The sequence below is a fragment of the Mastacembelus armatus genome, chromosome 9 (assembly GCF_900324485.2).
Source record: "Mastacembelus armatus chromosome 9, fMasArm1.2, whole genome shotgun sequence".
Classification (NCBI taxonomy): Eukaryota; Metazoa; Chordata; class Actinopteri; order Synbranchiformes; family Mastacembelidae; genus Mastacembelus; species Mastacembelus armatus.
The window spans coordinates 18,162,172-18,175,798 of NC_046641.1; the positions used below are offsets into that span (position 1 = coordinate 18,162,172).

The 13,627-nt window shown below is 41.9% G+C and overlaps 1 protein-coding gene across 1 annotated transcript; it reads right to left on the minus strand.

Annotated features, from left to right (window-relative positions):
• Positions 1-7,077: 7,077 nt before the first annotated feature.
• On the minus strand, positions 7,078-9,570 carry dmrt3a (doublesex and mab-3 related transcription factor 3a). The gene is made up of 2 exons (XM_026322135.1): positions 9,171-9,570; positions 7,078-8,096 (listed from the first exon to the last, which is right to left on the minus strand). The coding sequence occupies exons 1-2, from the start codon at positions 9,568-9,570 to the stop codon at positions 7,078-7,080; spliced, it is 1,419 nt and encodes a 472-aa protein (XP_026177920.1).
• Between the last annotated feature and the right edge of the window lie 4,057 nt (positions 9,571-13,627).

A 13,627-nucleotide genomic window follows, 5' to 3' on the forward strand; every position in this document is an offset into this window, starting at 1 on the left:
ATTGGTTGCTTCGCAACACCCACCGACCAATCAGATTACGAGCAGTTAATCGGGCGGAGGGCGGGGTCGGAGGGGGGGGATTGTCGTCGTTACCATGGTAGTAACGGTTCTCTGTAGTTTGATTACTTTTCCAAAGTAACGATTTCGGTAATTTAACTTAATATTTCTCAATAAAAACGATATGAAAGCTGTTTCTGACTGTAGTTTACTGCTACTTTCATATCTATTCCCATGGAAAGCACCGTCACACATCACCACAGCTTGTTACCCACTTGCAAATCCGGATTTCCACGTGACTACACACAGTTTGGGTCCACTTTTGATCACTAATTTGTTCAAAAACTGGCCCACTGAAGCAGAGAGTCCTCCATCCTGTAGGGGACTTTTAGTGTTTTGTGATAAGGCCAACTGTTGGTTTAGATTTCAGCTGTCGGTTGGACAGTCTTTTATCAAATTGCTTCATTTTTATCTGTATGTCAAATAGCCCAACAAACACAACCTGTGAGGCCACAACCCAAATTATTAATAGTGATTTTCTTTAATCATGTGTTTATTGTTTAGACTGTAGTTAAACTGTCGAAACGTTTCCAAAAAGCATGATCCTCACTCACTAAAGCTAAAGTTAACATTTATTATTATTGTTGTTATTATTTTATTTATTTACTTGTTTGATTAAACAAATCCTTTTTGCTCTACTGATTGGGTGTCATTGTGAAATAAGAGCCCACAACACAATTTTCCCCCCTATGGTTAATCTGACCATCGTCCATAGGGAGGATTTGTTTTTTCCCCTAAATGTTTTCTAGTCCTTACTATTTGAATCCTGAACCAGAAGCATAAACTATCTATTTTTAATCAGGAAATGAGGATGAAAGATGGCCTGATGATTATTGGCTTTCGCCATTGTCAAACAGAATAGTTATTGTAAAATGGTTGATTGTTCCAGCTATATTTTCACAGAGGTAAAAGTATTCATTAAAAAACAACAAAAAAAAAACTGATAACAGGCAGTATACAGTATACAGATTAATAAAACGGCTTCAGGCCCGTAAGTTAAAACTGGGAACCGAAAATAAGAACAAGGTTGGTTACACATATTTAAGGAGGCAGAGCACAAACACATTTATTTGTCCTATGAGAAGTGTGTCTGAGTATTTACAGAGCAGGTGATAAATGTGTCCTGTAGGTTGTTACACTCCTTCATCAGTCCTCCTCCTGCCACACACAACCCAGTCTGATTACAGTGTTTTCACAACAGCCATACCTATAAAAAAAAATCCCACCATGTCAGCATGCAGGAGAGGCCTGTACACAAAACAACCAGCAGGTACAACCCACATCCTTCAGCTTTAACTACATTCAGTCTCAGACCCAAACCAAAGAATTTGCTCTTTAACACCTGAAATTCAAACCTTACAATTTAACAACACATCCACAATGAAACTTATTTATCCTGCTTTTACAGTAAACATCATTTTAACACAAACCAAACATCACCTCACTTGACACTTGATCCTCCAAACTAATTTAACTAAAGGAAAAGTTGTTCGTCTTTACTTAGATAAATATGTTTTGTTTTTTTTAGAATAAAGTAAAAAGGTTAAACAAACGTGTAATGATCTGTGGGTGTGACAAGAACTGCTCGGTTTGACACAGGTACCACTTTCTGTTTGGCTCTTTGTTTGACTCAAAAAGAAAACGAGACAACGCCAGCTGACTTTCATGGGAAGTGACAAGAAGACAACACAGTGACAGAAACAGCCTGTTGCCTTCAAGCTTTTCTCCTTTTGATGAAAAATGAATCGATAAACGAGGAGGGAAATCTCTGTCCCGGATCCACAGGCCTAACAGGGAACTCGGTCACACGTTTCATCTGAATCCCGCTTGGCTTCAAATTCGTTTCAGAGCTTTAAATAAAGGAAACTCTTGATGCTCAAATCAGTCTCTGGGCATCATGTAAAGCTTTAGCTCATAGACCTCAGACTTGACGATTTGCATTTGAACATTTAACCTCTAATTTTTATTCGATCCATTTCATATTTTATAGCAACTTAATTTTTATAAATAAAAAATAATTTTCACATTATTATAATAATGATATAAGAGAGCAGATGTGTTTTTATTGTACTGCGGCCTATACATTTAGGCTCTGTGGCGATTTAAAAAATAATAATAACACAAAATAATAATACTGGTCATTTAATCAACACCTGTATTTTTTTTTTTTTTTTTTGGTTTCAGTTCAAGCTCCATTAAAAATACATTTTAACTAAGTCTTAAAAAATCATTTTGCTTACCCCTTTCCTCTCGCTACTGAATACCACTGCTGTCGGAGTGAGTGTCATGTGACTGAAATCACGTGACTGCCCACCTGTGATGCCATAAATTGGGGCGGGACTGTTAGTCCAACAGGAAGTACCTGTTGTAAGGTCCGGTTAAGATTAATGTAGTGATCCCGCTTTGGAAAACGTGGTTTGGGGTTTGGGACAGTGATATATGTTTACGAATGAAGAGGCTTTAGCTGAGTGTGCTCCATTATGATTAGAAAACAACAGGTGTGGACATATTGTATTGGCTTTGTATTGAAATAAACAATAAACTGATGAGAAGCAAAAAGGGGTCCATGTTGGTCCTTACAATTAGGAGACTTAATGTAAAGCAGGTGTGAGGAGCAGTAAGTGGACTTGGGTGTTTAGATCCTGTCAAACAAACCAAAGAATAAACATCAATGACAATACTCTTATAATTTTTGAACATGAAATATAATTGAGAGAAAACTGATGAAACAGTCCAAACTCAAAGTGATGAGCACACACGGACCCAAATGCCTTTTAAATAATTTTAGCTCTATTGTTCTATGTTTAGACTTGCAGTACTCTAAATGAGGAATTCCTTTACATGAATTTTCCACGATCTGAACCCTCCTCGGCTTCTCCTGTCGGCTGCTCACGATTCCTCTGTGTCGAAGGTGAAGACGTCAGGCCTGCAGGTGCAGCTTTAGTTGCCACTTCCACTTAATTTATTACGGAGGTTACGACTGGTCACCCCGGCTGCCGTTTCCACATCAGGAATGCTTTGATGTTTGTGGTCGGAGCTGGACCCTCCAAGTGAAATGTGTTGTCTGTGTCCGCTGACTCATTATGGAGGTGCAGGGTGTGTGTTGGGGAGGCATCCAGAGGTGCTTAATTTGGTGTCATGGGGCCTTTTAGGACATTTCAGGATCCCTTGAAGGCATTCCACTAAACAGGTTTCAGCATTGTTGCAGATGTCTGGGGATCCTTGATTCTCAGGTGTTAAAGGGACTATGGAGGTCCTGCAGGGTTTGAGGATCTCTGATTTAGTTTATGTTTGAAAGGGTCTAATGATTTTTTCAGGAGCTTCCAGGAATCTTTGCTGGGGTTCCAGACTGGAGTTTTGGTGGTCTTTGCATGTGGCCTTGAATCTTTTAGAAGTTTCTGGCCTGAAAGTTTTCAGGCATCTTTGAAGAAGTTTCAGGGATTTCTGAAGAGGCCCAAGGATCCTAAATGAACTCCAGGCATTGCTGGAGGGGGAGCTGTGGGAGGCTTTGCAGGGATCCCGAGACCTTTGATGGGGTTTGAGGTATTGCAGGAGACATTTTGGGGATCTTGGCTCCTTAAAGTGATTACAGGCAATACTGGTTCACTAAAGGGTTACACAAATTCTCAGCAGGTTTCGATGGCTTCTTGAATAAATTGGGATAGTGATCAGGTTTTGGATCCATGCAGGGCATTACTGATCATTGTGATCATTGTAGGTGTATGGGGAAATTTAATTTAAATTTAATGAATTTGCACAAATCCTGGAGGATATCCCAGACTCTGTGAAGCAAAAATAAACAAAACTGTGTAAAATGTCCCTAAGAAACAGCATCCAGCGAATGTAAAATGTCAGAGATCTGTAAGTAATTGCACTAGATCCACACTATTTATGACTAGCACACAGTAAAACAGGACAGAATCATATTTGAGAACACAGTGATTAAATAAACTTTATGTTGTTGGTTTTTTGGATAAACTATTTTAAAAAATCATCTGTCTAAGATGCTAATCCTTCATTTTGATGTTTATTGAGGATGTTGTCTTGGAAAATTGCTTCATGCAGGAGCTTGATCTCTTTTTAACGGCCACAACCTGGAGAAGAACACAGACACATAATGACACTTTCTAACAGACTGTCCAGTTTACTTTTGAGCCTGAGTGAAACAACAGTGTCTTGTTGGAAGTGTCCCGCTGTGCAGGCCGTAAAGTGTAACAGGATCTGGGTATAGACAGAAGAGCAGTGTGGGATCACTGAGATCCTGTTATGTTAATTAGCCTCTGATAGACCGACAACAGATGCAGCTGAATACAAAACCAGGCGGGACAGCATTTGTCTCTGTCTGAAGGGGTCCAACAACGTGACCTCTCGTGGCTAATGTGCAACAATCAGGGGGGCGTGTCCTTCATCGGAGTGTGAATATTTTAGTATTTTTCTACTTCTCTATACTTTTTAATTTTTATTCTTTCTAAAAAGCACCAATCTCAGCTTCTTTTCTCAGCATTAACATACAATCAGAGGAATCCTAAAAAGGACAATTGAACTTTAAGGATTTTAAGTGTTTAAGGGGTTTCCAGGGGGCGTTGAGCTGGCTCTACTTTTCCATGAAGGAAATTCAATTATTCCTAAAAGATTTCCATGGATCTATGTGAAGTCTGGAAATCCCATGAGTTCTTGGCTTTACTGAATGAGTTTCAGGGTCTTTGCAACTGCCTGGAGATCTTTAAGGTGATTCCAGTCTCAGGTGTTCTAGTAGAAATTTGAACATTTTTTACAAGGGTCTGGAGGTCTTTCAGGGATTTCCAGGGACCCTTGAACTAGTTTGTAAGATTGACAGGGTCTGATGATTACTGAGGATGTTCCAGGAATCCTTGATGGGGTCCCATGGTGTTATTTTCACTGGTCTGGGATTTCAGACATTTTTGGGGTCACTTAACAAGTTTCCGGTATCCTTGAAGGAGATGCTGGGGTTTTTTGAAGAACATCCAGGAGGGGTTTCAAGGAGCAGGGTCTAAAATAGGCATTTCTAGTGATCCTTGAATGGATTCTAAGCATAACTGAAGGTGCTGCAAGGGTCTTTAGGAGGTTGTGAGACCCTTGAAAAGGTCCTTGAATAGATTCCTTGTCTTAGAATAGTAGGATAGTATCATTTTGTGTGCTGTTTTACAGATTCTTGTGCAAGATCCTTGGAACTCAAGGCATTACTAAAAGAGTTTCAGGTGTATTTGCAGAGATCCTGCAACATAACCCTTGTAGAGACCCTTGTGGGGGATCCAGGTACTGCAAAACATTTTTCAAGGATTTACTGGAGCCAGTGTTCAATCTGGGCTGTAACAAAAACATGATGTAAATGAATTTCACCACTAGATGGCAGCATTTGAAAGGTTTCAAACAAAGAGTGTGACAGAAGGCCAGAGATGCTGCAGCCTGTGGAGACATTGGGGCATATATTTCTATCATAAAGACATTGTTTAGTAGTAAAACAGAGTTTGATTGTATGTCGAACAAAATGTTTTATTGATTTATTTATTGATCTTCTATTAGAGGTTGATAACACAAACCAGTACATAGGGTTAGGATTTCACCATCCACAGGTGCAAATGTGTGTTTTAAGTGAAACATCACAGACAAATAGTCTGTTTTTATCTATTTTTGTTTCATCATCCAGATATTTCCTGTCAGTTTCATCTTTCTTGCATTTTCTGGTTCAGAAAAGACAGACCTTTCAAAAAAATGACTATTGGTGAATTTGGGTTAAAACACAAGTGAGTGCAAAATTTTACACTTATTTAAATGCCACTGATTATTAATTTAAATTGTCCCTGTCACAGTCCTGCTGTCAGCCCTTTGCTGCAGCTTCTGTGAACTAAAGGAATCAGGATCCAAAACTACGCTGTGTCTAAATTAGCTGTGACAAAAACATTATCGGTGGGACGAGCTGATTTCTGATACCATGTGCTGACGTTACTTTTATGCTTGTGTGGTGCTATTGAAAACTATTGAAAAAATAAGCATATAAAGGTTTGGTCTGTAACTCAGAACTGCACATAACACACACACACACACACACACACACACACACACTCCAGGCCTTATGAATCTAAAGTTTTCTGAATGTTCTTTTGCAGCTTTCCTTTGGCGCCAGATCTAAAATTCTGCTACATTTTTGACAGAGTAACGTCACAGTGTGTCTGAGTCCATATAACGCCCACTGATATGTTGAAATGTTCCCGTTATTCTGCTGCTACAATGAACCAGTCTCTGAGACATATTTTAGATATCCGATAATGCATGAAGGCAGCCTGCTTGGTTTACATATACAGAACATATCAGGCACCACTGCTGTCCAAATATATTTTTAGTTCAGTTGTTATTTGATATTTTAGCTGCAGAGATAAAAAAAAAAAGATACTTGTGTCTCCTTGTATCTTTGCCTGCGTCTAATGGTGAATATTGAATTTGAAATAATGCATCATTATTAAACAACAGACCTGTTGAAGCCACAGGACAATGAATCACTGCATTTTTTCATGAAATAAAAGTATATAGCAGCTCATCTGTAGACAAGCGCAGGAACAACATCTCCAGGCCTGTGAGTGTAAATCCTTAAATTCAGTCAACAACACTCCACACAACAACCTGCTGCTTTTGGGACAACTCAGATTTATTTAGCATACTCTTGACATGCAGCGTGATTTTTACATCGAAAGGTTTCACAGTATTCAACATGCTTACAGGAAAGAGCTAATGGATTTTCAAAATAATATGAGTCTGTTACATTCAGCAGTTCAGGTCAGTGACATCTTAAAAGCATGAGGAATGATGTTAGAGGATCAACTCCACCTTATTAAAGGGTGATTGCTTCACACAGTGCCACCTTCCCCACCCCCCAAAAAACAAACACGCACACATACACACACAAACACGCGCACACACAGACACGCACACACACTGGGGTCCTTTCATAATAACATAGTTTTGGTTCGCCCCTGCTGTAAAAGTCCATCGTCAGCATTTACTTTAGGTGGATGAGTTCAGGATGCGGGAGTCTGCGGAGTCTGAGCGCTCTTCGTACTCCTCATCGGGTGAGTAGAGCCCGGGTTTGGGCCCCAGCGTGCAGCTCTCCTCCTGGATGCTGACGCGCTGCTCCTCGGAGGGTCTGGAGGGGAGAATGGGGGAACTGCGGAACACGGATCCCCCGGGCCCTGTGGGGGCTGCGGGGGAGAAAGGAGACACGTACTGGGCCGCGGAACGGAGCTGGTACTGCTGCTGCAGAGCCATGGTATTCCAAAGAGTCACGTCGTTGTGCACGAAGGGGCTCGCCTGGCTGCGCGTCAGAGAGTTGCGCAACATGAGCGGGTAGCGCGTGGGCTGCGGGAAGGACGGGTGCTGCAGGGGGACACCCAGAGGGCCAGTGGTCACCACGCCAGACGCGGAGTCGGATGTGAACCGGAGGGACTCGGGCACCCGGAAAGCAGAGCCCACCGACCACTTGGCCGAGGAAGACACCGGGTGGTAGGAGCCCAGTGCGTGCTCGAACAGGTGTCCGTTAGAAGGAAGCACCAGGGCTTCCGGGTGCGTGTCAGCGTGCGGGTTCGCGCCCCCGTCAGGACTCCTGCTGGACAGCAACACCTCGATAGCCCCCACCAGGTCCCCCCCGCAGCCTCTGAGGATGAGCTCCAGGACAGGAGGCTTGTGAGCAGGGAAGATCTTCTTGAGCACCTCCAGCGGCGGCCGGTTGGTTCGCAGGCTGAAGGGCAGGTTGATGGAGCCGGCGAGGCCCTCGATGAGCACGCTCTGCTCTGCGGGGCTGACGGGATACTTCTGAGGACTCTCTGCTTTGGCCTCCTTCTCTGTGCTGCTGGCTTTAGGGAGGCTGTAGCGACTCTCATCCGGGTGGGACGGGGTTTCTGGAGGCTCCGGGGTGTAGCAGGAGTTTGGCTTGGAGCCTTCGGGCGAACTGACCGGATCCTGCTCCTGCTCCTTCTCGCTGGAGCTCCCTCCGTTTTCGCCTCCAGACACCTCATCAGGACCGTCGTCTGTCGGCTCTGCAAACAGAAAGTCAGGAAACAAGTTTGGGCAAAGAGCGTTAGGTGAAAAACAAAATCCAACTTGCACAAAGGAGCGCACGAAGCTGAATCAGACACTAATCTGACGACGCCTGCAACTGAACTCCTTCAGCATTAGAAGCAAAAGCCCGAGAGGAACAGTAACCTACAGTTAATCTCGTCAGCACCACGTCAGTTTGGAAAGACTGTAAACACAAAGTGCTGACTGTGAGGGATCTGCCCTCGATGCCTTTGGACCACATTTCGCCTGTTGCTCGCTAACATTTCATCTGAAGTTGACTTCCTGCAGGAGACCAGGTCGACCCGGGCCTGTCCGCCCTGATCCCTGACAGGTTCAGTCCGCTGGGCTGATGTGGAGCCAGCTGAGCGCAGCTCGTGTCCAAATCATTATGTTTTCATAAACATCGAAATAAACATTAATTTGCTCAACGCAGTAAAAGACAAGAGTTTAAAAAAAACATCAAATCGTTCGTCTAAATTAATCCACAATAAACAGATTCATCATTTATACTTAGAATTAAAAGCCTATTACAAATATTGCCAGGATTAATGTCCATGTCCACTAGAAACTGAAAAATATAAATGTTTTTTTCATCCATCCATTTAAAAACAAAAACTAAACAGATGATGTAAAAAATATCACCAAGCTGATCATTTTTATTATGTGGGATTTTAAGAAAAAGAAAAGATAAATATGTTTATTTAACCATCAGTTTTTATACTTTTTTTCCTAACGTGAATCTCTCCCCTGCAGATCAGGTCATTTTATCTTATAGATTTTTCATAATAATGTGAGAAAATGTGTCATTTAAATGAAATGTTACCGAAAAAAAAAACTATTGGCAGCATCTTAAGAGCTTCCAAAATGAGCATCTTTGTTTTTGTTCTGACCTTAAAAGGATTTCTTTATGTGGCAGACTAATATGTAGCTTAACCCCTTTTCTGTCTTCACTCTATAATATGTGTCACGTTTTGATTATTAATTATTGTCATTCCATCAGATATTTAGCAGAAACAATAACAAGAACTGTCGGAATCTCCCACCTGTGCATGTTTGCGCTCCGGCCTGCACCGGCTCTGTGCTGCTCCACCTCAGCTCCAGCTCCTCTGTCCTCGGCGGGGCTCCTTGGTTCCCGTCTCCGGGCCCGGGTATGCCGATACCGGGCAGCACTCTGAGGGACTCCGGGATGAGGCTCTCCAGGCTCTCGTTGGCCTGCTGCCTCCGGAGCGCCACCTGCGCCGCCATGACGCGCTGCCGCTCGATGATGAGGATGCATTTCTCGCAGGTGCAGTCCTTGAAGCGGCAGTAGCGCTTGTGACCTTTGAGCCACGACAGCACGCCGTGGTTTCGGCACCGCGCGCACTTGGGGGTCCTCTGGAGCGGGGCCCGGGGCTGGGACACCGGAGCCCCCATGTACAGGTAGGGGGACCCGTAGCCATTCATTCTGTCAGGCGCAGCGTGTTTTCCAGGACGCACAAGTACATCTGCGGAGAGGCGAGGCGGGGCGGGAGTGTTGTCAGCAGCAGCAGTCGGAGAGATGGAGCTGCTCTGCTACACGCATGACAGGATGAGGATAAGAGGTGTTGGCTTGTAGTGGAGGATCCACCTTTTCCTCGGCTGACAGCACAGATATGCATCAGGCTGACACGCACTTATGGAGCCGAGTAACCAAACGCTGTCACTCGCGTCGAAGCGTCTGCACGATGCAAAAATGTCCACGTGAAGCTGAAGTGGGTGAAGAAAAAAAAAACAAAAAAAAACCAACAACCTGCCAGAGAGGGTCGGAAAAGTCCACGTTTGCCTGAAAGGTTCACACGTTTGAGAGTTTCCTTCAAAGACAGAACAATAACCTTTGCTGCCAATGCTCAAGAAACCGAGAGGCATTTTGATTTGCAGTGGAAACAAATGAGCCTCGTGTTTGTAGCTGAAATAAAATGCTGACGTTCTTCAAAGGCTCATTACGGTTTTATTCATGAAAAGCTGCAACATTATCTTCAGACATGACCCCGGAAAAGGCCAAACTGCAGGGCAGGCCGGTAATATAACACTTTACTGTTCCCTGCACAGAACAAACAAGCCTCAAAGCAGCAAGAGGAATAAAAGACGAAATATAAACGGTGCTTTGTGTTGGCACTGAAGCTGATTTTAAAAAGCAAAGTCTAAGCAGTTTTAACAACCAGCTAATCTGTTAATATACCAAATACCAAACCTGTGAGGTCTTAGCTCCACAGTTTGCAGGAAAGGCTGAACCATTTGCAAAGATTAAAAGATAAACATCAAGAGTTAGTGCAAATATGATGGATAGAATGAATGAACAATTAAAGTGCAGTAGAAACTGAAAATAGGTCAATACATGCACAGTAAGTCCACACAGTCTGAACTTCCTAAACATTAAATGCACAACTCTGAGCCTTTTCTACTGCAGCAGTTAGGAGGCTATTTTTTTTATATAAAAATGTGGGATCAAATTAACTTAAACTGGGGCCAAACTCCAGTGTTTTACTGACGTGAAGACACAAACTTGCTGATTTTTGATTCTTTATGTTTGGACATATTTACATCCTGGACGGCCGTTTTGAGGAAGCAGCGTGAGCAGGCAGCATTCAAGGAATTGTGTTTAATTAAATTTAGATTTTTAAAAAGTCCGGACATTTGTGTGCGTTTCCTCCTGCCTGATGCCTGCAGGCCCACAGGCTATAATCAGACTTAATTCGGACAAAACGTGTGCACGCTGCTTCTCGCACCTTTTACACAACCGTACATAACTTAGATGATTAGGTCTCTACATGTATAAAAGCCCTTTGGGAACTATGTCGAGGATGCTGATATGTCCCTTCTGTCGGACTAATAGAGGGCATTGAAACATAACACCGGACAAAGCCGGGGCCCATTTCTGACCGTAAAAAAGGTTTATTCAAGCAAATAATGGGATCCGAGCAGCGCGGCTTACAGAGAATAAGAGCACGGTAAACTTCCCCGCATGAAGCCCGTCTCCAGGACTATTAAGCTTTTAATTGGAAAATAGCAGAGGAAATTTCAAGGTGACTAGAGAGGCTTGGCAGTTTGTGCCGGCCGAGTAGATTTGTGGGAGTGGGAGACGGCGGGTGAACGCATAATAAATTTATTCATGTTGTTCGTTGATAAAAACACAAACTGGAATAAAAGTTTATATTGCAGGCTGCAATGTAATTGGCATGAGGCCTGACTTTTCTTTAGTTAGTTTTTTTTTCTTAAGCAGTGCAGGTTGGGGATGCAGAAAGTCTGTCACCATGTAAATATATTATGTTGTGCATGTGAATTTGATATTAAGCATCGAGTTAAATGACAAGAAATGTATGTTTCTTATTAGATACTGTGATTAAGAAGCCACAGAAAAATCTCCAGTGTTAAAGAAACTAAACTGTTAATTTAATACTAAAGTGTTTATATGTTTCCACTGTCCACATATAAACACTTTTTAGAAACGATCTTAGCGTTTTAAAATATATCCCAGATAAAAAATAATATAAAAAGGATATTACTAATGGACTCCACCGGCCAACTGCAAGTTTCTAAAGCGATATATCAATATCAGCAGATTAAATAAAGCAAATTAAACCATTAAATCTCTGAGGATCCCAAACATTTGACAGTGAGTAAGTGCTGTAATCTCCAACAAGTGCTAAAGTGCACAAAAAAATCCATCACTGGCACTGTCTCTTATCACAAGTTAGTGTAGACTGTCTTTTTACCCAAAGAGGTTTTTCCCCATTCATGTTGTTTTACTTGAAAAAAAAAAAAAAAATTATCTGAGGGTTGAGATATTTTAATTTGGACCAATAGACCAGGACCCATCAGAACAGTACATAATCCAAAGTCCTCTACTAGTGATGTCTGTTCAGGTTACAGTTAAACATAATGGCTCTTCACACAACTTTACTCACTGACCTACATTTTCAATCAGTGTTTACCATTGATCTGGGTATTAAATTCCTTTAAGGGGCGTCCTGCTATAAAAAAGGGTCATAACTGTAAAGGGCATACAAGGCTGCACATGGGGCTGAAGATGAATCACACTGTGATAATTAAATGTAGAAAATATTTTTAAAAATTCAAATATTTGTAAAATAAAATACCTCAGTTTTGTTTTTGTTTCAATTTAGGTCTCTAAAAGGATTGAAACAAAATGTGAGGAGGATAAAAAAATAATTAATTTCAAGAAGAATTGACTTGATGCATCCGCCTTGGCTTTATTTGGATTTTATCTTGTGTATTTATTAATGCACTTTATCATTATTTCACCAGTATCTGTTGTGTTGAAGAAATACATTAACGGGTCATGGTATTGTGTAATGCAGCCACACAAACAGCTCTGATAGTATTTGATTACAGTGTAAACATGCTTATACTACATTCATGCCACCATGGTGCATCGTGAGATTTAGTGTGTTTGCTTCATTCTACATTCAGAGACGCTTAAACTTATCTATCTTTTCTCACACCACTTCAGCTTCAGGATTTCTTAGTAATCTGAGTCATTTTTTCCTCTCAAGACAAGATGAGCCTGGAAATTCACACAGTTGAATGAAATTCTGTCCAGTTCAAGAGTAATTTGAGCTATTGAGCCTTAAAAAAGGACCTGCTTTCACACTGTATTGAGACATGTACATGGCTCTAAGCTCAGGATATGATGAGATGAAGTTTGCTCAGATGCCACAATGGTTTGAGATGTCCCTAAAGATGTTAAAGGTCCACTGAGATCACTCCTCCCTCTGTACACAAACTGTACGGACAGAAGAGTCTGGTAAAATTATTACACAAAGCACACTTTAAAAAAACAAAAACAAAAACAAACTTGAAATTCAAGGTCGCTTTATCTGCTTTTTGTTTTCATAGATGACTGACCAGACAGTCCTTTTTTAAGCCAGGCTGTTCTAGGATTTTCTTACTTCTTAATGGCAAAGTCAGTTTATGCAACAAAAAAATAATCCGTTTGAGCTGTTACTTTACAATCACTCCGCTCATGTTTATATTAGCAGAGGAAAGTCCTCCAGCAGGGTTTTCAGACCAGGAGGAGGAGCTGACCTCTGCTGACTGGAGTTATTATTAGGTGCTGATTGGGGGCGTTGCTGCCACTCAAGAGTCCTGTCACAGAAACGCTGATTTAAGTCTCCCTAGGGAGCCAGGACACTGAACTTCTACAGAGGAATTAGCTGAACATCTGAATTAGTAAAACATTTTTAATAAGCACAGAACATCAGTCAGATGTCAGCCTCAATTCCTACCAGTCTCCAGGGATAAAGGGAGTTTTTAGGCTACATCTAGCTAGGCCAATGATCAGTGTCAATTTTAACTGACCTTAGAAACAACATTTTCAGACATTGAGCTTTTCAAAGCAGACAAACAGGCCTCTAATCATTTCCGAAGGGTTGTCTGCTCTGACATCCACATACAGCTGGTACTCAGCTGTATGTGGATGTAATGGATGTGGATGTGGATCAGTACAGCTGATCAGCGTTGC

Excerpts from the sequence above, each read along its gene's own strand:
- dmrt3a (XM_026322135.1), bottom strand. The coding sequence starts at position 9,570 with ATGAATGGCTACGGGTCCCCCTACCTGTACATGGGGGCTCCGGTGTCC. Across the intron at positions 8,097-9,170 it reads CGGAGCGCAAACATGCACAG|ACGACGGTCCTGATGAGGTG; the intron begins GTGGGAGATTCC and ends CAGAGCCGACAG.